General features: G+C 37.9%; 1 protein-coding gene across 14 annotated transcripts in view; it reads left to right on the top strand.

Annotated features, from left to right (window-relative positions):
- The window catches only part of CADPS2 (calcium dependent secretion activator 2), a 567,394-nt gene that overhangs the window by 461,453 nt on the left and 80,794 nt on the right, over positions 1 to 25,147 (top strand). For all 14 annotated transcript variants that reach the window (XM_050782592.1, XM_050782594.1, XM_050782597.1 and 11 more), the window contains 2 exons: positions 9,411 to 9,514; positions 17,845 to 18,001. In XM_050782592.1, coding sequence (XP_050638549.1) covers positions 9,411 to 9,514; positions 17,845 to 18,001 — 261 coding nt within the window. The remainder of the gene's footprint in view (positions 1 to 9,410; positions 9,515 to 17,844; positions 18,002 to 25,147) is intronic.

Genomic DNA, 25,147 nt, shown 5'->3' on the forward strand with positions numbered 1-25,147 from the left:
TCAGCCTCCTGAGTAGCTGAGACCGCAGGCATGCACTACCATGCCTGGATATTTTTTTATTATTATTTCTGGTAGAGATAAGGTTTCACCACATTGCCTAGGCTGGTCTCGAACTCCTGAACTCAAACAGTCCACCCACCTCGGCCTCCCAACATGCAGGGATTACAGGCATGAGTCATGGCACCCAGCCAAGATCAATCTTTTAAAAAACGTATGGCTGAGTACAGTGGCTTATGAATGTAATCCCAACACTTTGGGAGGCTGATACAGATGAATCACTTGAGCTCAGGAATTCAAGATGAGCCTGGGAAACAAAGTGAGACCCCCCTCTGTATAAAAAGAAATTTAATTAGTTGTGCGTGGTGGTGCACTCCTCCAGCTACTTAGGAGGCTGAAGTGGGAGGATTGCTTGGGCCTGGGAGTTCGAGGCTGCAGTGAGACATGATCACGCCACTGCACCGCAGCCTGGGTGACAGAGCAAGACCCTGTCCAAAAAAATAGTTTTTTAAAAAAAGCTATTACACAATTAGCTGGCAAAATTACCACTGGAAAAATTTTATGCTATTGTTAAAATCCTACAACATAGTTATATCAAGAGCTATCCAGAGCAAACTAAGTAGAGCAAACTAAGTAGCATAGAAAACTTTCTTCTCCCTCAAACCTTCATAGTCTTTGCAGCCAGCAATACTGTAGACATATTCATCCCTGTGAGACCTTAGCTGTGCTTACTTCATAAACTTTGGGAGACCCAAGGTCTCAATGAAAAGACAACTTTCATAAAACTCAAATTGGGGTGAATGTGTTTCCCGCCTGTTATAAATCATGTAAGAATACAAGCTTGTGACAAATGATGAACCAAATATTAATTTTTGCTTGTGGGTTCTAGTAATCTATTCTCTGTAATTCCATCACTATCATCTCTTACGTTAAGATCTTTAGAGGAGATTATGCCTCGATATTCCACCCCAAAATAGTCTCACAGAGTCATTGACTTTTACCTCACATGTATCTGACATTTTATAGCTCACCATTCATGGGTCAGCACTTACTGTTGGCTTACGGGGACTGCAGTTTGGATTCAGCCCAGCTGTCATTGGCCTATATACTCTAGTGGCCAATTCTCCTTTGTTCAACAGCTGGCCATTGGCTCACAATGAATTTACCGATGTGAAAGATAATCTGGGTAAAGTAGTTAATGTGACTGTGATCACAGAACAGTTATTCCAAATCTCTATATTATTAGCATGGTTAATTCCAGGGAAATATTAACTGCTGCTCTTACTTTAAATGGCAGGGTTATTAAATGGATTGGTCCCAAAGGAAGCCATGGAATTAGGAGGCCACAGACCTATTGTTTACAAACAAATGTGGCATTAGTATTTGTGTGGATTTTAAATACCTATCGGGAGGCTATACTATCCTGGATTAATTATTTTCATTTATATATAGGATTGCCCAAATGTGGACACTATCCTATCTGACAATCAGTTCAGATTCTGCAGAAAAAGTCACCTTTTACCTGAAATGAGGTTTATATAAAGGTGTAGCTTGATTTCAGGGAAAGGAGGAAATAATCAAAGTTTACATAGGTCACCTTTGTTTTTAACTTTGTTTTTCATAACCACTGGTAGTTCTCGAAGTGCATTCCCTACACCAGCATCATGAGCATCACCTGGAAACTTGATAGAAATGCAAATTCTTGGGCCTCATCCAAGACCTACTGAGTCAGAAACTTGGAGTGATGCCAAGCAATTTGTGTTTTAGCAAGTCCTCCAGGTGATTCTGATGCATGCTGAACCTGAGAAATGGAGATCTATACTGAAGGTATTCCATTCATTGATGAAAGCAGTACATAGTCCAACACTTGTGGAACCATAATATCATTTGGGTTGCAGTCAGATAAACCAGGAGAGAGTCAAACATTCCTCATTTTCTTTCATTAGTTGACAGTGCCAGATCTTAGCAATGTCACAGATGGTGGAGCAATTATAGGCCAGTTGACCCTAAAGAACTGAAAAAGTAAGTTGAGTTTTGGGAACCACCTCACCCCCAGATTTTGAGGCAGTCTTCTTACCAAGTTATATACTATCTCCTCTAGGGTACTGAGTCCAAAAGTTCCTTAGGTGTACCTTGCCACAAGTTCTGAAAACTGGCAGACAGGTGGCAGGAACAGGAATGGGGTTTTTTTAATTACTTTTTTTTAATGGGTAAGGAAGTATACCTAATTTCCCACCCTGCTATCTTGGAATAAGAAAGTACTGAGATCTGGCCAGGATTGACCTCCTGGAGCCTACTTGTCCTAGACTTTGGCACCATGTAACTTAAGATAGGTTGCTGTGGCCAGAGCTGGAGAATGGTTCAGAAAGTCTAGAAAAAAACTTAGACTTTCCAACTGAGTCATCAGTCTGGACTATGCAAAGAGGAAGGACATTGTTATGAGAGTTAAGATTCAAATTAGAATAGACTGGGGATCCAGTAGAAATTCCCTGGCTAGCTAAGGTGGACTAAAGAGACTTATGGTTTGTTTGTTTGTTTGTTTGTTTGTTTGTTTTGAGACAGAGTCTCACTCTGTTGCCCAGGCTGGGGTGCAGTGGCACAATCTCAGCTCACTGCAACCATTGCCTCCCAGGTTCAAACAATTCTCCTGCCTCAGCCTCCCAAGTGACTGGAATTACAGGCCCTTGCCACCACGCCAGGCTAATTTTTTTTTTTTTAAATAGAGACGGGGTTTCACCGTGTTTGGCAGGCTGGCCTCAAACTCCTGACATCAGGTGATCTGCCTGCCTCAGCCTCCCAAAGTGCTGGGATTACAGGCATGAGCCACCGTGGCCGGCCAGGGGATTATGGTTTATAAATGAACAGGAGGCATCTAACATTGATGAGTTACCTAAGATATTTTCTGATCTCTGTAATTAGAACAATTTATGTGCCCATAGCATTGTGTATATGTGTGTGAGAGTGTGTAATGTAATGTCGCTTTATATTTCTGCAGGGGGAACAGCTAGGGGATCAATCACTATCTCCTTTAGTGGGGAGAAGGAAAAGGAGGGATGCCCTCCACCATATCTTCACCTGGGCCTAATGGTGGATAAGTTTTGCCAGCAAGCAGTCCACAAGAGAGGAGGCTGACAGTCCTTGTTACTGACTGACATTTGGGGTTCCAGGTAGAAGAAATTAGATGCTGTGCCTTTGGCGTAGTGTCCTTGTTCTTTACAAGCTCTCAAGGTAAAGCCTCAGTGCTTGGGCCTCAGAGAGCGCCCCAGGTGACTGCTTCCCCGTGCTCATATCTCTGCTCTTGCCAAACTATTCCTTTCCCTTGTTCCACTAGATAGTGGAGATTTTCCCATTTTCTCCCTTTTTCCACACTTCTTTTCTGATTTTCTGAAGTTATCCCTACAGTCCCTTATTAAGATTTTTGTGTTTCTCACCTCAGCTATCTCCTGAACATCAGGACTTTCTCATCGTCCATCTGATTTATAGTCATTAGCTGGACAGGGAAGAAGCAGAAGAGTGAGTGATTGCTTTTCTCTGAATGGGAGGGGGAAGAGGTGGAAAACTTCCACTTTGGACTGTTGCTAGCTTTCTAAACTCGAATATACACCCAACACAATAATTTCATTCTGAAAAACTCCATATGATATACATAGCAATTTAAAGCCTTCTTACCGATGCATCTTTGATCCTATTTCTTGCACGCTAATAACCCTGTTCTTGCATACTGCTTACATTTAATTTGCTCTCTTTACAGACTTTATAACAGATCTTCTTTATGTTGACCAAAAATGGATTATAGGTTGTCATATTTTACCTTATAATCTGGTTAGAAAGATATATATATATGTATGTATATATGTGTGTATATATATATAAATTATTTGAAGGCAAGAATAGTTATCTTTTTAATCATTGTATCCCCTCAGTAGCCAGCGAAGTACCTTACATGGAATAAAATGTTTGTTAAATCAAATTCAGGGCCATGGAATCTGGGGAGTTTAAAAACCAAAGAAGAAATGAATGCATACACAAGAATTATTTTTTCGTGCTCCCTAGCTGATCATCATGGCCTAGATGCAAAGGAGGGAAGATGATAGGGCAGCATTGGGATGGGATTATTTCCATAGTCCTTTCATCTAACACCATCTTCAACACTATTTATTGTTTAGCTGAAAGTACAGAAACAATCAGCTCATTAAAAGTTAAGATCATGGTGAGTAGAGGTGAGAACATTTAAAATCTCTCTTATCAAAATTAATTTGTGACAATTGTTACATAATATTATATACATATACTAAATCATCATGTAGGGTTATTAGCAAATACATTTTTTTATTCATCAATTAAAATTTTTCTGAAGTTAAGGTCAAAGCATGACAAATTACTACATACCATATATGGATACAAAGGAAGGTATCTTACTGGTCTTCTTCCCAGTAAGAAGGATGTGCTTCTACCACATCCTGGTATAAGCTTCACCATGAGCATCACTGTGCATCCACCACTAGGGACTTTGACAGGGAATAGCAGCAAGGGAGGCAGCCCAGTCCAGTGTACCAGGAGTATGCCCCTTTCTGAAGCCATGGAGTAGAATGAAACTCTACCAAAGCAAACAGTCAAGCTGTCTTTTTACATCTTTCCATCCCCACTCCCCTTCCCCAGTAGGATCTTTTCTTAAATGTACGGTGGTATAATTAAAAATGAATTATTTCAATGAACCAAGGAGTGTTACAGAAAACCAAAAATGTTCCAGAGCGAAGAAAAATCATAGCCAAGAACAATGCATTGAAATTCATCAGGAAACCTTGCTACTTTTGGCATATTTGTTTTAAATGTCACTATTTGAAATGTATTACAACAATCAACAATTTGGTGTGAAGCTTGAAGGATGTAGAGCCATCTGTAATGCTTTGGAAATGTTACAAAATGAGTGAAAAAAAAACATTTTAAGGAGGAATTCTCAAATATTCCCAATGTTTGGCTTTTTAATGGAGCTATTGATAACCTTGTTATCTAATAGAGTTATAACTATAGAATGCATTAAACTTCTTGGCCATAGCCAAATGGGTGAAACCAGAGATGGGATACACAGTGTACTTGATGAAAATGCTGTCTGTTTAAAGTGTTAGAGTAGCTATTATGTTCAAGTACAAAATTTTGATCCTCTCAATAAACTTAATCTAGGAAGAATAAATGTTTTAGAATGTTTTTAAATTTCACTAGGACACAGGGTACTTTCAGAGTTTGTACTTAAGATAGTGTCACATGTAATAGCTGATTTTGAAAGATTCACACATAATAAGTTCTGAGGTTGGTTCTGTGATTTTTTTTCTATTATTGCATACTTGTGTCTAAGGATGTGGAGTGGGGGCATTTGTATGTGATTTTTATTCAGAAAGTTGAATATGAAAAAATATTCAAGTCATCCTAGTAATATTATTTCTGTCTGTATGACATCAGAGGTAAGATTTTAATGTCATCTCAACCAACAACAAACTGTATAACCTCAGACACCTTTAACCTCTCCAAGACTGGAAATGGAGGATCATGATTATCTAATTTGCAGAATGCTTGTGAGGATTCAGAAGAGTATGTAGGATTTATTTTTTTCTGTATACTTTAGTGATTTAAAATAAGTTAAATAGTCTAAACTGAAACAATATTGTGCATTGTAAAATGTGCAAACATGCAGAGTTAGGCAAAGATTCAAATAGTGCTAGTCCCTAGCACTAAAGTGTGTAGGAGAAATAAATTCCTAATCTTTGATACATAAATAAATTTTATTTCCTTTCTCTTTCTTTATGAAAAACATGTTATACACATATATGAGTACATTGAAATAATGCAATATAAAAGTGCAACATTTATGGGAGGTATAGATTGCCTCCGCTAGAAGGAATTTTAGAAATTATCTGGTTCCGTGCTTCTTAGCATCTGTTTGGTTTATAGACAACTTTGAGAATCTGATGAAAGATATGGTCTTTCTCCCTCACCCCAAAAATGCTTCTACACACAAAAATTAGTACATAATTTAAGGGGTTCAAAAACCCTCTGACTCTCAAACTTAATACTCTTCATCTAAAAATGGAGAAATTAAGAAAGATAAGTGATATGCTGTTGAGGCTTAAAAGTTATTTTGAAGACATTTTTTGACAAAGATTTTGTTTCTGAAGACTTTTTCTTTAAGAATTTCAGAACTAAACACTTATCAGTTATTTGAGAAGTGTTCTCAGACTACAGCTTCATCTTATCGTGAGCATGCATTCTTATCCACCCTCGACGTGTTAGATACAGATGAGCTCTTTGCAATCCCATGCAAAGTTAAAAATTTGGGGTATTGATTGAATTTTTTTAACATTCTTTTCTTCCCATAATTATTCTGCTGCATTCTCAGTAAACATTCATTAAATACCTGCCATAGTCCAAAGCCTGCACAAGATAACTGTATGAATGAGACTCAGTTTCTGACTTTGATCTAGTACAGTTTAGCAACAGACTCATGAGCCTGTAATAGGGGAGCTCAAAGAGAGGAGCAACTCATTCAGCCCCAGAACTCTGAGAAGGTCCAATTTTAAGTAGCATTAAAGTAGAACCTTGAAGCAGAGTAGCAGTTTGTCAGCCAAAGATTCAGATAGCCTAACTCCGCATGTTTGCAGATTTTACAATGCACAATTTTTTTGTTTACTTTAGAATATTTAACTTATTTTAAATCACACTTATGTGGCAATGTACTTAGTGCTAAAATATATGGGATGGTGCACTGAAGACCCATTGCCTAACTTCATCAACCGTGCATCATCATTCTCTGAGCCATAAGGTCTCTAAACATCAGTCATACTCCTCTCTGGCCTGCAAATTCTAGCCATTCAACAATGTCTCACAAATTATTCCTTTGGAGTGTCTATGCATCTTTCCCTTCTTTTCTATTCCTGGTATCATCTTTCCATAGTTCACTATTCTACTAAACCAGACCCTCAGGATCCATGTCACACACCTTCACCAATCCTTGTTGGACACAACCACCAAATGCATTTTTCCTAAAATTAATTTATTCTGAGGCCCTGCTAATAAACATTTGCCCCTGGTTATTCATAGGATATAGTCATCTCATCTACTTATTATTTTACTTAAAGTCTGCCGTAATCACCCATCATTCTTAGCACATTCTTACTTCAGCCAGGCAAGTACAAGAGCCCACATGTTCAAGTCTCACCACTGCTTTTTAGCTGTTGCATTTATCTCTTTGAGCATGTTTCCTTATCTATGAGTTACATGAATAAAAAGCAAAGCTGCTAGGAAAATTTGTGTGCTAACGTGTGAGAAGTGCCTTGGCTTGTGCCTGACACATACTTGGCTCTCAAGAAAATGTAATGTTTCTTTTTTTTTTTTTTTTTTTTTTTTGAGACAGAGTCTCCCTCTGTCACTCACACTGGAGTGCAATGGTGCCATGTTGGCTCACTGCAACCTCCGCCTCCCTGGGTTCAAGCGATTCTCCTGCCTCAGCCTCCTGAGTTGCTGGGATTACAGGCACCCACTACCGTGCCCAGCTAATTTTTGTATTTTTAGTAGAAATGGGGTTTCACCATGTTGGCCAGACTGGTTTCGAATTCCTGACCTCAGGTGATCCACCCGCCTGAAGCTGTAACATTTCTAACAGTTGTTATTATCACCTTCCTCCAAAATGCACCCCATCTGTGTCATACAATATTTCTTCTCTAAAAATCCCTCCTCCTCTTCCCCAGGTCATTTGTTATTTCTTTAAAACCATGCTTCAGGCTTACCTTCCCCTGATGTCTCCCCTAGACCTGCTTTCAGCAGTCTTCCCTCATATTTCCTGCATCACCAATAGGTTTGCCTCCTGTTGCTTCCAAACTTTTCCTAGGGGCCTTCTCTTCCTGACAAAACTAGAACAGCTAGAGCGGCCCCCAAATTAAGTAGGTTGTCATGCAAAGTTATGAGCCTCCTTGACTTCACGCTTGTTTGAGGATGTTGAAATGTTCATGAAACAGATGAAACGTTTGATCATTCATGTCTACGGATCTTTTCAGTAGTGATTTTCTGATTCTGAGTTGAGATTGGAAGTATGTCTCATACTGCCTCCTACTTCCTACAGCCAACAGCATTGTAGGCACACTTGACTATTGGGTGTTTCACACTGATTTTTTTAAAGAATTGTTGTAATTTTTTAACCTTGTCACAGAGGAGCAATGGCTTTCCATTCTGTAGGGGAATATAGTAGGAAGTATATATGGCTTAAGGTTGAGGGATGTGAACCCACATCAGTACATTGCACTGTGTCAGAGCTACATTGAATGTATAATGAATATTTAATGAATAAGCACCGATCATAAGCAGTGTTTCACTGCATCATTTTACATCCCTTGAGAATACGTTAGAACAGAGCAACTGAAAGTGTCTCCTCCAAATTTAATCCTGAAGTTTTAGGAAGAAGTAAATCAAGGGAAAACTGTTGCAGGAAAAAAAAAATGGCCTTTATGTTCCCCAGAAGAATCTCTTTTACTGAAAATTTGATTTTCTTTCCTCACAGTCTCCTTACTGGGCAAAGAGAAAGAGCCTATGAATCCCAGACAACATTTATCTTTAATGTCCTTAGTGGGAACTGATCTTTACATTGTTTTGAAACAGTTTCATTACACAGGGCCTCTTTAATTTCTGCCAGCTTGCTGAATCTTAGAAAATAACTACTTTGCCTTCTCTGTAGCAGAATTTCAGGTAACTACATTTAATCTTATTGTGGTCTCCCCTTTTTATACCAGTTCAGCTTACTGCTGAAAGAACCTTCAGCTTCAAAGAACACTTCTGCCTTCCTCCCCAACAACCCCCTCAGTTGGAAAGGTGGAGTGGGATGGTGGCTGGGAAATAGGGAGGAAATCAGTCAGTGGCCAGCTGTCAGAGTTGTTTTAGGTGACTTTGTACTTCTTGAATTTAAGATCAACATGAACTATAGACATTTCAGGCTGGGAGTTTAAATAGCAACAAAAAAGCATGGGTTTTGCTAATGCCAGGAATGACTCATCTGGTGAGAATGGTATTGTACTGATAATACAATACAGAGAGAAAGAAAAGACTGTGGTATCTGCTCTCTTTGTGTTGCTGACCTTGAGGAGAATTATAACTTGTTTGTTGCAGAAGTTGAGCATCTAATGTGCTGATGCACCTGTTCTTATATATTAAATGGCAAAGCACTTGCAGTTCCCTGTCATTGCTTTGTGGGTGAAATATTTTCTGCAATCTGGTGAACTGTTTTTTTTTTTTCCTAAATAATGTATTCATTTGTATTTCTTGTATTTTTTATTTCTTATTCTATTTCAACATTCTAGTCTCATCATTATGTCTTCAAAGATGTTTGGCTTTTTATTTTCAAGGTAACATGATTATGATTTTTTTTCATATAGAGACCATGAACCAAGCATCTCCTGCTAGAAAGCTGGAAGAGATTCTTCATCTGGCAGAGCTCTGCATAGAAGTCTTACAGCAGAATGAAGAGCATCACGCAGAGGTGATGACCTGTTTTCACTGTAGTATAAAGCTATATGTAAGGCTTCGCCATGGTGGTGGCTACACTGAATAAGTGGCCTGCCCATAGTCTTGAAACATATCTGAATATTTAATGAATAAGCACCAATGATAAGCAGTGTTTCACTGCATCATTGTACATCCCATTGCACATTCACATATGAAAACATATGTGAATTTTCTAAAAACCTAACTCCTATATATTATAAAACAATTGTGTGTGTGTATGATTTCATGTTTATTCCTGACAGCAAACACTGATGGGATCTGTGCCATGAGAACTTAGCTCATCAGTTATTGAAGAAGGGGGAAAGTTAATGACCACAAGAGGACTTACAATGACCCTAAGGCAACTTTCAGAGCTATTCTGCAGGAAGAGATTTTTATTTCCCAAACCAGGGGGTAATTTCCACTGGGCTTTGCTTTTTTTTTTTCCTTTTTTTTGTGGTTCTGTATTTGCTGTCTCATTGGTAATAGCAAGACTGCAGCATCAAAGGAAAGAAATCTCACTCTATTTCTCTCATAATTCCATAAATAGTTTGCCTGCCTTTCATTGAGAGCAGTTAGTTAACATTGAATGCAGTTAGTTAACAGCAAGGGCTACAGAAAAGTCAGCCTGCATTGCCTTCAGTCCGAATGCGTAACTGGTAAGAGTCAAAGATAGAACACAAACCCGTCTTACAGTGCTGCATCACGTGCTTTTCCCCCATGCCATGATTGCTTTGGTTTAGAAGTGTAAGTTAACGTGAAAGGGGAAATTTTGTGATACACTATAAAACAAAAATTTAGTAGAAGACATTCACAATTGTATGGTTGATAACTCTAGGCTTTCACTCTTAATATCAAACTTTTCACTTTTTAAAATTAATTTTTCATCAAACCTGGATTGTTTATAATTTTTTAAAGTTCTAATTACATCTTAACATTCACTAAAGATCTGGAGTGGCTTTTCACCAGGCAAACTGCTTATTCTGAGACTTAAATTCTCACTCTTTCTAATAGCCATGAGTTTATTAACAAAAATGAAAGAGTTTTCTGACTTTGAGTTGGGTGGGGAGAATGTGTAACATTAAATAAATATAATAAATGTCAGTGCCCCAACAGTGCTTTTATTCTTGAGGAAGCACATGAAATGAGCAAGAATAAAAAAGACCAAAAACATATGAGTTTACAGAATTTTTGTATTTAATGAAGCCTAGTTCTAAAAAATCTAAGAAACCACAGGAACTACATTTGAAGCCAATTCATAGAAAAGAGTATTCATGAATCCTTACTATAGGTAACTAAGATTTATTGTATCTGGTTATAAATACGATATCTGGTTATAAATATGATCATTCAAAACATCTGCTTTTAGCTCACACTGTGGAATCTAGTTTTTAGCTTGCATCTGTCATGTGTGAACTTGTTATGGATATTTTATTTTAAACTGAAGAAACAGCTGCTTCAATAATTTGAAATGAATTCCCAGGAGGTTCTTTTCTAGGCTGGTACCACAGCTATGTTACAATGAAAGTGATTATGCGATAAAATACATGTATGTTTTGTCTTTGTCTTTTGTTAAAAGGCATTATTATCAGAGTATTAGGATTTTTTGAATTAAAAAATCTATTAATAATTGAATATTCAATTGCAGTGTATATTTCAGCGAAGCAGGTATATCTAGTATTCTCAAATATTTTACAAAAACTAAAAATTAAATGTTAATTATACTTCGTGCAATCACTAAAATGCTCGTCAAAGTATAATGTATCCAAACACAATTAAAGTGTATATATTATTTACTAACCCACAAAATACAGTTGACTTTATTAAATAGAGATAATCATTATTCATAAATATCACTATACTATATACTGAAATATAGGACTATTATGATGACCTTTTTTAAAAATGTTTTGTAACACTATGGCAATTGTTCTACTCTGCAATGCTTCCAAATTCTTGGAAACCCTCAGGGAAGAGAGGTGAGTAAAATGATTTCCACTATTTTATTAGCATAGGATGCCTCTTTTATGTGAATTTAAAATACAATCTACTCTGATTGTAGTTCATTTTAAAGCCAATTAGTCCTTTCTTTGAAATTGCAGAGTCTGTTTTTCTTTGAATGTGCTGATTTTTGTTATACTGTTTTGTGCTTGTATCTTATTAATAATTGCATGCATAGTTACTGATGGTCATCTAAGTAAAACATGACTGAAGGGATGTTGATATTTGGTTTGTGTCTTTGGTTGTTTTATGTCCTTAAAAAAAAAAAAAAGAAAATCTCACATTTTTTCTGAACAATTTTGGGGATTGAATTCGTCTGATTTCAAACTGACTTCCAGAGTGAATTGGTGGATTGCATTCTGCACTGATACTTATTTTGCTGTATGTTCAAGCTAGAGTTCCTTTGCTCCATGAAAGAGCACCTGGCTCAGCTCCCATGGTGGAGGTTAATGTATCTGTCTCAAAGAGACCTTCAAGTGGCTCACATGTCAGCTCCCTTTATTTTCATTCTCCCTCTCTCCACAGTGGCAGTTTACTTTTCAGGGCCAAGAGGTTGTTTCTATCCTTCAGCAATTTCTCAGTTAAGCAGGTTTCATGTCCTTTAGATCTTTGACAGTAACTTCTTAGGCAGTTTTCCCTTCTCTTTGAAGGCCTCTCAACCTCTCTTCTCAGGCTTTTCTGCAAAATTCCTATGTTTTCTCCTTAGAAAGATAGTTTAAGTTCCTTTCCAGAAAATCTTTAAGGCTGCCTCCACATTTCAGTGACCAGACCGTCTCTGACCAGATATTTTACGCAAACTGATCTGACCACTCTCCATCCAAAAGCCCCTTGCTTTGACAGAGCTAGGAGGTGTCAGATGCCTGCTGGAAAAGCCATAGTCCCTCACCATTACACCCCCACACACACTATTATACTGATAAGAAAGCAGACCCAGGAAAGTTGAGCAACTTGCCAGAGGTGCACAGCTAGTGAGTGACTGGGTGAAGGCACAGGACAGACTCCAGACCGGGACATTTTCCAATAAACCACATTGCTTGCAATTTAAGTAGAATGGCAGGAGTGATTGTCCTGCCTTGGTTCTGCTGACAAATTTGAACCTCAGCATTGCAACAGGGATGTAGATGCATGGGGTAGTGATCACAGTGCAAACCTGGTGATGTCCCTTTCCATTCTGTCATTCTCTTCTTTCCTTGTACCCTGGTGTATATCCAAGGACTCTGCCTAAGGGGGATGGATGGAGTGCTGAGAATATCAGTAGAAGGGCTGAGAGGGAGGGACCATGAAAAATATGAGCACAACTCAAGTCATTACTTGGTTGCTTATTATTACAGCAAAATATTGACTTAAGATCCTTAAAATATTTTAAATACGATGTAATCCCCCATATCCCTTCCACCATAGGCAAGAAGGTTGTTTGGCAGTAGTTTGGTATTTGTAATGCAGACAGCTCTCAGTTCACTGCAAATGGTTGATTCATTTGCTGGGCTGCTTCAACAAGAGCCTGGACAGTGAGAGTTCAGTGTGAACACACATATTTGTGTATGTGTGCATTCCCCTAAACATCAGTATCTGAACCAAATTATGCTTCTGTTTGGATTCTAATGTAAAGAGAAAGGCTATTTCATTTTTTTAAATTTATTTTTGTTTGTGTGTATCCTTATTCCTCTCCAACTGGCATGCATGCCTGCCTAAGAAATATATTGAAGTGTTGTTATACAAAAGAATTGACCATGAACAAAATCGATGTCCTGTCTACTAACTAGATTACAATAGTTTCAACAGTTGAAATGACCTCAATTACACATGGTTTATATCTGGATAGTCAGTGAGATAAACCTTTTTTAGGATAGGTTTAAATTTAAAATTATATTAGCCTCTGGACCAACAAATAGCCCTCATCTTGGAAGAGGATGACCAGCAAGTAACTTGCATATGGCTCAGGTATAGAAGTAGAATTCCCTTTTCAGCAATGACTCTCAAAACCAATCGCATGAGCATGAATGCTCTACCAAAAATGTTTGTTCATTATTTACTGATTTATAATATATATGAATGAGGATAATACTTTACATTCTCATATGTTTTGGAGCATTTTCAGCTCATCATCTCACTTGGTTATTGCTACATCTATGCTTATCAACCTGATTATCAGTGAATCACAGGAGTTGTAAAAAACTTATGATTAGACAATAGGCGTCACCTGTTCATTCTGTCTGTCCCTTAAGAGAACTTAAATATTTTAAGAATCTGGCCCTCAGAATCATGTCCCTATATATGTGAATATGTGTGTATGTGTGTGTCAGGGGCAGGGGATACTATAGACACTGGATTGTCTCTAAAGCCCTTAGGATCATCTACAAGGTACAGAATTGCAAACTAATCTTGTCTTGGGGAGTAAATAGGCACAATATACGTTTCAAAGTCAGACTCAGTGTTTTTGCTCATTTAGGCAGCCATCCTCCTTTTTGTTTTAAATTATAAATTTTTATTATATTTTGAGGGTAAAAGTAATCAAGGCCAGGTGCAGTGGCTCACGCCTATAATTCCAGTACTTTGGGAGGCTGAGGCAGGTGGATCTCCTGAAGTCAGGAGTTCAAGACCAGCCTGGCCAACATGGCACAACCCCATCTCTACTGAAAATACAAAAATTAGCTGGGCATGGTGGTAGGCACCTATAATTCCAGATACTTTGGAGTCTAAGGCATCAGAATTACTTGAACCTGGGAGGCAGAGGTTGCCGTGAGCCAAGATTGTGCCACTGCACTCCAGCCTGGGCGACAGAGCAACACTCTGCCTCAAAAAAAAAAAAAAAAAAAAAAAAGTTATCAAAAGCCTCAGGCTTTAATAAAAATTAGAAAAGATATAAAGAAGTCAGACCATAAATCAAAAGATATTAACAGTGGTCTGATCAGCTGAGGATGGATGGATGGATGGATGGATGGATGGATGGATGGATGGAGAGAAAGATGGCAATGTGCCATATGTGTCTCTCTTAAGAATACACTATATGTGTAAGAACTTGATCTCTAGACTCCAGCTGACTTAGATTCAATCACTGCTTTGTTATCTACCAACTGTATGACTTTGGGCAAGTTATTTAATCCCTGTTTGCTAACCTATAAAGTAAGGCTATTTGTACCATCCACCTGAAATAATTGTTTGGGGGATTAAGTAAGATGATGTTTATAAAACCTTTAGAACAGTACTTGGCACATAAACACCATTTAATTCATGTTGGACATTATTTTTAAAACCCATAAACTCACATAAGATTTATATGAATTTTAACACATATTTGTAATTACTGATTATGGTAGTCAATTATTATATTTGTACAGCAATAAACTTTTGTATTTATTTGATTGCCACAACAATACTGGGAGAGGTTAGGGCAAGTATTGTTATTGCCAATTTGCAAATAAATAAATGGAAATCCACCCAGTGAACTGATTTAACCGTTATCACTCAAGTATCATCACTGAGTTCAAAAGCTCAGTACTCTGTGTCTAGGTTTAGGGTTCATTTTTACCTGCCACCATTGTAAACTAAATTTACTGAAAAAACAGGCTTTCCAAGTATTGTCAGCCTGCCACATATTTGTATTGCTTATTTGTATTATTAATCCTGTATAAGTTTATTTATCATTAGAACTTTGGTAGGAAGTTGTTTGTTTGTTTGTTTTAAGACAGTGTCTCACTCTGTCACCCAGGCTGGAGTGCAGTGGCGCAATCTTGGCTCACTGCAACCTTCACCTCCCAAGTTCAAGCGATTCTCCTGTCTCAGCCCCCTGAGTAGCTGGGATTACAGGTGTGCACTACCATGCCCAGCTAATTTTTGTATTTTTAGTAGAGACGGGGTTTCCCCCTGTTGGCCAGGCTGGTCTGGAACTCCTGACCTCAGGTAATCCACCTTCCTCGACCTCCCAAACTGCTGAGATTACAGGTGTGAGCCACCGCACCCTGTTGGTAGGAAGTTTTATAAGCTGAAGTACTTAAAATCAAGGTTTGTTTTATATTTCCCTCTTAAGCAAATTAAACATTGCCTTCTGCCTCTACCATCTCATTTACACTAATTAGTGGCTTAGCATTAGAGCCAAAAGAACTTTAACCCAGATAATCATGATTTCTGTTTAGTCCCCTGTAGACAGATGCATTCCTGAGAGAGGTTTTCTCCTCCCTTTTGGAGTCCCTGATGCTGTTGAACCTCAGCCACCCCACAGGAGGTAATACCCTAGGGAGGGAATTATACAGCCCCTCATCTTCCTACCAACCCAGGGCAGGATGGCAAGAAAGAGAAGGGGACAGGTGGTAGACCAGACCCTGTATTCTCAAGGTAACTGCAACTGTTGCTTTCATTTTCAAGGACAGTGATTGCTTAAAGTGTTCTGAAGCCATCATTAGGAGAAGAGGCATTCATCACAGATTGGCTTATATTCATTAAGAATAGCATCATCAGGAGTACAACTTGAGACATAAATATATACTTCTGCAAAACAATGAAATGTTCCAGTTGATGGCAAAATCTTGCTAACCTGAAACTGTTTTTTAAAAAAATAGAAAAAAAAAGTGTTTTCCATTTTATTTCATTGCTCATCCTGGCTTTGTCTTCCAAGTTAACTTTAAGAAGACCTTTAGGAATTTTTTTCAGAGTCCTGAAACAACCTGAACTAACATGACTGTTATTTTCTTAGTTTTAACTTTTTGCATAGATATTGGTTGTGAACTGGAAGTGAGATTTTGAAAATGTCTCTTTGCAGGGCTGCATTTTTCTGTGCTGCTCTACTCAGAGTTGGGAATCTCAGGTTCTTCTTTTCTTTGTCACCACTATAGCTACAAAAGATAGGCGCAAGATCTGTGTAATAAAATCATTTATACTTTTTTGTGTGTTTTTACATTATGTCATATACCCATTTTGTCAAATATTTAACCAAAAAATATTCAAAGGTAATATTTGCAAAAAACAGTATGCTCAATTTTTCATGCGTACCATTCCCAACCAGTTTTTGCATTCATATATTGGTCACAGCATTGAACCAGGCATTAAAATGTCCCAAACTCTCAAATCTATTATTTATACTACACTGTTCTTCCTTAAGTCAGCCTTTACCATCTGCTTATTAATTACATGGCAATCTTTTTAGTTACTGATTATTATTTTATATCTATTATTTTAAGGCCATATTTACTATAAATGTGAAACATGAAATTTTTATAAACATGAAAAGTTCTTTGGAAAATAGTGTGTCAAAATTTTGCAATCCCCTTTTATGTGATTTGTATCTTCCTGTTATAATCCAATTCATATTTGAAGCCAGGCGCCGTGGCTCATGCCAGTAATCTCAGCACTCTGGGAGGCCAAAGCTGGCAGATCATTTGAGGCCGAGAGTTGGAGACCAGCCTGGCCAACATAGCGCAACCCCATTTCTCCTAAAAATACAAAAACACTAGCCAGGCGTGGTGGCATACATCTGTGGTCCCAGCTACTTGGGAGGCTGAGCCATGAGAATCGCTTTAACCTGGGAGGCAGAGGTTGCAGTGAGCCGAGATCAACCACTGCACTCCAGCCTAAGCGACAGAGTGAGGCCCTGTCTCAAAAAAATAAATGAAATGGTGACTGGCTGCTGAATGGAGAATGGATGTGAGCAAATACTTTTCATAAAGAGCAATTTGCAATGTGTGAAGGCTCTAAAATACATACCCATTGATCCAGTAATTATTAGAAGTTTATCCTAAGGAAATAATCAGTACTACATTCAAAGATATTTATGTAAAAATATTTACTACACTATCATTGAGAATACCAAAAAATTGAAAACAGCCATTTTAATAGGGTAATAGGTAAACAAATAACAGCATATCCTTATAGCAGAAGATTATGCTATTATATTAAAAGTGAAATCACAGAAAAATATTATAAAGTGTGATACCAAATATTTCAATGTTTCTATTCACAGAAAAAAAAGAAATATTGGAAGTAAATACACCAAAAAATTCAGAATAGATATGTTTAAATTATGAGATAGAAATAATTTTTCTTTTTTGTTTTATATATGTTCTAAATGTTGTAAACTAATCATGTATTTCTTTTATAAAGGAATAAATGTCCTTGTACATTTTAATTCTATTTTCTATTTCATTCATCAGTGCCAAATGTATGATTTTAATTTGTACCTATAAAATTTTTCTCACGCTAAAAAATATTATATTTTGTGTATCATACCTGTTTGTGAAACTAAGACATGTTATAAAATATTTTCAACTGGCACAGTACTTGTGCATGTTTCTAAAAAGTAATGTATTTCTCTATGTTTTTATCCTTTTGTAGGCATTTGCCTGGTGGCCTGATTTATTGGCTGAACATGCAGAGAAATTTTGGGCTTTATTTACAGTAGATATGGACACTGCACTAGAGGCTCAACCACAAGACTCCTGGGATAGTTTTCCTCTTTTCCAACTGCTTAATAATTTCCTCCGAAATGACAGTGAGCATTTGCGTTTTCTTGAGTATGTGAAATGGGGAGGGGTGGGAGAATGTTGAATGTGAATGTATTTTTACTGTGCCCTAGCAGCAGCCTGACAAGAGTTCACATGGGTAACATTTAGGTTTGCTCAGCCTGCCTGACTGTGTTAGGCCAGAGACTAAGGGAGCCCGGGGACACTCCCACACTCCACTGGGCTCTGAAGGTCCTCTCATTCCCATCCTCCTGCCTTCATTGAGGTCCGGTAACCTAGGCATCCTTCTTTATGAACTTTATTGTACTTTATGAATCTGAAAATCTTTAAAGGCTGACATTTCAAAAGTACTTGAGAACATTTACATCTCTGAAAGACACCTTAATTCATTATTGTAAAAATCATGTTATGTTAAGGCTCCTACTTAAATCCATTGTGGCAATATTGCTGGCCTGAGGGTCGGTTCATTTCTACAGATGATAGGCAGATATTGCTATGTAGTATGACTTGCTCATTCAACATTTAGAAATTAAGGAGAATGTAAAATCTCTCTATTGAGACTTTTATTCTCAATTTAATAATAACTTTTACATTTATTCTGGTAGATGGTCTTCTAGCAAACAACACAAACTTTGTTTTTTATCAAGATTTTAACATACAGATTCCTAGGCCTTTCCTTGTAATGCTTTTTTAAGTTTCACTTAGTCTCAAGTTTGGTTACCACTGACAACCTTTGTTTCAACACTTGAAGTGACCATGGGGGTCACTAATTCCCTACTGAATAAAATTATTGTCATGATGCACCAAGGTGAACTCTGCCTCCTCCTAACCGCTGGTTCTGACCCATTCTCTTTGATCAATGCAACAGTTGTCTTCTATCATGTGTTTTCTTCTGCCACTCTTTATTCCCATATAAAACAACTCTGTCTTACAATAGGGTTTTCATGCCCATTGCCATTCTCATCACCGTACCCTGAATAGACCTCACTCCATTTCTCAGTGTTGTTCTGGAGTGTGGTGCTCAGAAGAACACAGTGCTCACCATGTGACCTGAATAACCAGACCCAAATGAGAAGTACCTTGCTTCCTTCTTCCCTGTCTTCCTGCAGCCCATCTCTGCTCTGACTCTCCAAGGAACTTCTTCACGCTGTTAATACATTTAGAACTTGTTTAAAATTACACTTTATTTAGAACATTTTATATGTTAAAACTGCATGTGCTTTTGCTGCTCTCTTCCCAGAAGGCCACTGCTATATCTTTCTGGTTGTAAACCTAAATTCATGTTTTTATAGTGTTTGTTTAAAGAAAAAATCTTTATTGGTTTTGTTCATGGCTCTAGTCCAGTGTTTCTTAATTTCCTTTGGTTGTTCACCCCTTTGAGTCTGTGACAAAACTGGGGAGGGCGGGGAAATCACATAGATATGAAATTGTTTGTAATATTGTACTTTCCATGGACATCCTAAATTTAGGACACCAGGTTAAAAACCTCTGTTCTAGTAAGAGAGGCATTATGTTAGAATAATTAGCAACATGAGCTTTGGTGCCAGACAGATTCACGTCTCTCTGTCACTTACCACTTGACCTTTGACAATAGTTTAACCTCTCCAAACTCTAGGTGCTGTATCTATAAAAGAAGGAAAATAATAGCACCAACAGTGTCTTTGTCAATGAGCATTAAATAAGATGATAACTCACATATAATAGATGATAAATAAATATTGTAGATTTTGTTAGTCTTATTCATTCTCCTATCCAATTTCGTTTCATTTCCAAAGATGCTATTATAAGCTTACAATTCCTACCTTAGATTCAACCATAAGGCCTGTTCTCAGTGGTTGCTAATAAACCCACATGCAATTATCCATATGTGAATCATTCATTCTGCAAATTATCCTAAGCCAGGTGTTTTGTTTTGTTTTGTTTTGTTTTGTTTGAGGCAGAGCTTGCTCCATCACCCAGGCTGGAGTGCAGTGGCACAATCTTGGCTCACTGCAACTTCCGCCTCCCAGGTTCAAGCGATTCTCATGCTTCACCTTCTCAAGTAACTGGGATTACAGGCATGCACCACCACGCCCAGCTAATTTTTGTATTTTTAGTAGAGACAGGCTTCCACCATGTTGGCCAGGCTGGTCCCAAAACCCTGACCTCGAGTGATCCACCCGTCTCAGCCTCCCAAAATGCTGGGATTACAGGTGTGAGCCACGACACCTGGCCCTCAGTCAGTTTTTAAGTTCCAATTTGGTTCCCTCCTGCCACCTACCCAATGTGGAATGACTATCTTCCTTTCCCAATCTTATATCATCATTCATTTTCTGCTATGAAATTACAGTCAGGTTTTTAATATTATCTTAAGACAAATGTATAACAATAAACCTGCTACCAAAAATAAGTATATATATATATTAGGCATTAAGTTCCCTAAATGATAATAAGTAAGTAGGATGTTTTTCTTTTGTTTTGTTTTTTGTTTTTGAGACGGGAGTTTCTTGGGTTTTGTTTATTTGTTTGTTTGTTTTTGAGACAGAGTCTCGCTCAGTTTTCCAGGCTGCAGTGCAGTGGCGCGATCTCGGCTTACTGTAAGCTCCACCTGCGAGGTTCACGCCATTCTCCTGTCTCAGCCTCCCAAGTAGTTGGGACCACAGGCGCCCGCCACCACGCCTGGCTAATTTTTTTGCATTTTTAGTAGAGACGGGGTTTCACTGTGCTAGCCAGGATGGTCTCGTTCTCCTGACCTCGTGATCCACCCACCTCAGCCTCCCAAAGTGCTGGGATTATAGGCATGAGCCATCGCGACTAACCATATGTAAGATATTTTTTAACACTGTTTTCTCCATTTGAATGAAAACTCAAGAATCAAACATACTTAGATGTATGTTGGGGATTATTTAAAAATGAGGCATTTATTAATGTTCACCATCAAGCAATTAGTTAAGATGATGAATATTTTAACATATTCAAAATATTGTAATCTATTTTGTAGAGAAAACAAAATATGTTGTGGATTTCTTGCAAGTTCTGTTGGAGAACTTCTACTACAATGAATTAATATTTTTTGATGATATTCCATTCATCTAGAATGAATGGAATTACCTACAATGAATTACTTATCTACAATGAATGGAATATCATTAATTTCAATGAATTAATATTTTTTCATATTTATTTTTAAGAAGAGTTTTTTTGTGGCCGGGCGCGGTGGCTCAATCCTGTAATCCCAGCACTTTGGGAGGCCGAGACGGGCGGATCACGAGGTCAGGAGATCGAGACCATCCTGGCTAACACGGTGAAACCCCGTCTCTACTAAAAATACAAAAAACTAGCCGGGCGCGGTGGCGGGCGCCTGTAGTCCCAGCTACTCCGGAGGCTGAGGCAGGAGAATGGTGAAAACCCGGGAGGCGGAGCTTGCAGTGAGCTGAGATCAGGCCACTGCACTCCAGCCCGGGTGACAGAGCAAGACTCCGTCTCAAAAAAAAAAAAAAAGAGTTTTTTCAATGCAAGTGTAAATTTGTGGGGTAATAAATTAAAACTACAAAATTTTCATAATTGTAACTATGAAAATGTAATTTTCAATCATATTTACAAATATTTAATTCACATATAAATGTGTTTTATATTTCTCTTCTGATTTAACCATTTCTATACATTGACTACATATCATCTTGTGCTATTTTGTTGTACAGTACTTAGTCAAAATAGAGAAGCATTTAGTGCTGATCTCTTTTGAGCACTGTCAATTTTGAGGGTAAGTCTAGGTCTTGGCTTTTATTTTATGATGATTTGCAGATTTTAGAAAACCTGAATTATTTCTGAGAAAAACAGCTCCTCCATGTAGAGAGGTAAACAGAAAAGTTCCCCAGTGTCATACTTTCCTTTTGGTACTGGGAGTATGGTGTTATCTGAGGAACTGAAATAAAATGCAGTGACTTTTATCCCATACTCACAAGTTTCCATCCAAAATCAAGACCACTGAGTAGTTGATAAAACATAATTCTTCTAGCTATTAATATCACCCTTGGTGATACGGAAGACCATTGTTAATAATTGTGTGTTTGTTTTTTTACATTCCTTAGATACTGAGTGATTTACTGAATTCAATTCAAATGTTTAATGTCAACCTGCAGCTGCCCCCAAATTATCCTTTTGGAAAACTATGGGAAAATGTTGAACTTCTATCCTTTTAGTACCCCTTGAAAGAAAAAATCTTACAATGAGGCCATAGCATTACAGTTTTTACCATGTTGACCCAATTAGAGTTATTGTCTAAGTTCCAAATAATTACAATTTTAACTAGTCAGAGGTAATAGGACAGAGAGCTCTGAATGTCCAATATTAGGAAGGGAGTTAATTTGTTGAAAAACAGTGCTTGCTTACATAGGCATAAGTCTGTGTGTGTGTGCATTATGCAAAACAGGCTGTTAATTATATTTAGATTTTTAAACAGTTTGTGATTTATTATTAATAATTTGAATATTTATGTTTGCTTTCCCAAAATTTAAAATTACTAAGACCTCTCAAACTAATGGAGATATTAGTTAGAATTTGTACTTTATTAGTGGCTTGAAAACTTTATAGCTGAGTTGGGGGTGGTTCATGAATAATTCAGATATCCCAATTGGTTACTTATCTTCCTTATATTAAAATGTTTATGCTTTGATGTTTAAAAATAGCTTTTTATCTTTTGGAGTATGGAAGGGATCTTAAACAAACCTCTTCATTTTCTAGCTGAGGAAACCTAATGCCTAGAGGCAGGAACTCGAGCGGGGGCTTGACAGTAGGGAGTTAAGGACAGAGATGAGTCAGAGCCTGAGTCCTGTGTCTCCAGTTCAGTCTCATTTCACTGTAACAAAAGCAGATTCTGTGGGCATTGATAAAATAATATCTTTTTAAGGAAGACAAAAAAGTCCTTGAACTTTTATTTTTTAATGAGAAAATATTTATACGGGCATTGTGTTGTAGGGGGGCAGAGGAAAGGAGTTGGTTAAAGAGTACAGAAAGGATGAGATAAAGGTATGTATGGTCTTAGCATGTATGTTAGGAATCATCTGTGACAAGACTGCTAGGGACTGAACTAATTAGGGAAGGTTCAACACAGCAAATTCGGTTTCTATTTTAAGGAGAAAAAAAAAATCTATCTGGGGTGTGTGCCTTTCCTTACAGATAGCCGTGATTAGGGAAAGTCATAGCTTGGAGAACTCTTGGAGATGAAATGTGGAGAACCCTTGGAGCTGAAATGTGGTTTTCCTCAAGGGAAGAGCACCAGCTGCACCACAATTTTAGCAACTGTCCCCAATCTCCCACCCCTCACAGACTCACTCACTGATTCCCAGAGCAAGACTGATGATGAAAACAAGGCCTCCATTTCTGGCCAAAAAAGACCGAGCTCTCACTTCGCCCTCTACCCTGCCTTCATCTACCCCAGTCTACTCCCCTACTAAAGAGGTAATTTAATGGGCAATCAGTTTAAATGGTATCTAAGGAAACAATTTTGAAGGAGAGCTGTATTAAAATTGAGGGAAGATAAATGTTTTCATAATGAAGTAATTAGCACGATGGTTCAATGATACTGGGTGACTATAAAGCTAGTACAAATAGATTCTACCCTTGCACGCTATTTCCACAGTTGTTCTGTCAATAATATATAAGGCAAGTGACCGCGTCTGACAAATGGAAGCCATCTGCAAATGGCACAAATCATTTCTTTCAGCACTACTGAAAGGCAAACCCTTGGAGCTAGTCACCTTTTAATCTGTGGATATGCTAGCAAGTGGCAAATGACCATTCTATTGGGAACTGGTTCCCAACTGAAAAATACCACGGTGCTGCTTCTTTAATTAACAGCCTTTTCACATTACTAGCACATTAAAGCCATCCCAAAGAACACCCGTGCTTATATAATCAATGTCACAGCGTCTCTGCCTAAACGAATAATAAATGTTCCTGCTCTACACTAAGTGAAAACCTATTCTCCAAGACTTTCACCTTCATAAAGATGGGCTCATAAAAATCGAAAAAGGAAAAATTGGAATGTGGTCTCATGAGGATAAAAAGGCTAGTGTTAATAATTAACAAGGAGAGTGAAGTGGAGTCAAATTAGCCATAATAGAGCCCAGAGTGACTGGCAAAGTCACCTCTCATTATCAAAAAACTCATTAAGAAATGAAGAGGTGGAAATCCCGCTGGGTTATTCTCACACTTAGGCTGTATCAGAGATTATTTTTCAGATTTCTTTCAAATGAAGGACTGTTAGGTCACCATATTGTATATTAGGTTAATCTTCAAGCTTTGAAATATGGAAGGCTGACACCTGCGTGTTATTCTATTTCAAGTGCTTAAATGAGCTGTGCATCTGAAATTCACGAATTGGTGTTTATAGATATATCTGGATATACATATACCAGGGACAATGTAGAAAGGGTATAACATCTAGATTACAGCAAAGCTGTGTGTGCCAGCTTAGTTTTATAAGTATGCACTTTACAAATGATGAAATAAGGGCCAAAATGTGAGAATATATTTAACTCTAATCCCCAGAGTTGACTGAATTCAAAATGGTGTGTCAGAATTTGTTTTACTGACCAGTATGGTAAAGGAAATATAAAAGCAAGAAGTCACTACCTTTTTCCCCTCAGTTGAATTCCACAGTACTGTTCTAATTTCTTTTTTTGTTTTTGTTTTGTTTTGTTTTGTTTTTTGAGACAGAATTTCGCTCTTATTGCCCAGGCTGGAGTGCAATGGCGTGCTCTTGGCTCACTGCAACCTCCGCCTCCCAGATTCAAGCGATTCTCCTGCCTCAGCATCCCAAGTAGCTGGGATTACAGGCATGTGCCACCACACCTGGCTAATTTTTATATTTTTAGTAGAGGTGGGGTTTCTCCATGTAGGTCTGGCAGGTCTGGAACTCCTAACCTCAGGTGATCTGCCCGCCTTGGCCTCCCAAAGTGCTGGCATTACAGGTGTGAGCCACCACGCCCGACCTGTTCTAGTGTCTTTACTACTTGTAGACTTTTTAAAAATTTAAATCTGCTTTTTATATTTTCAGAGGGTTTAGTGGCTTCAAGATAATAACCTACTCTAAAATGCCAGTGTGTTTTTTGTAACAGATTAACCAGAACACCTGTAACTTCTGAAAACCATGGACATCAGGAAACCCACCCTTGAGAGAGTTATTGATCATG

This window comes from Macaca thibetana, chromosome 3 (assembly GCF_024542745.1).
Source record: "Macaca thibetana thibetana isolate TM-01 chromosome 3, ASM2454274v1, whole genome shotgun sequence".
In the NCBI taxonomy this organism is placed as follows: Eukaryota; Metazoa; Chordata; class Mammalia; order Primates; family Cercopithecidae; genus Macaca; species Macaca thibetana.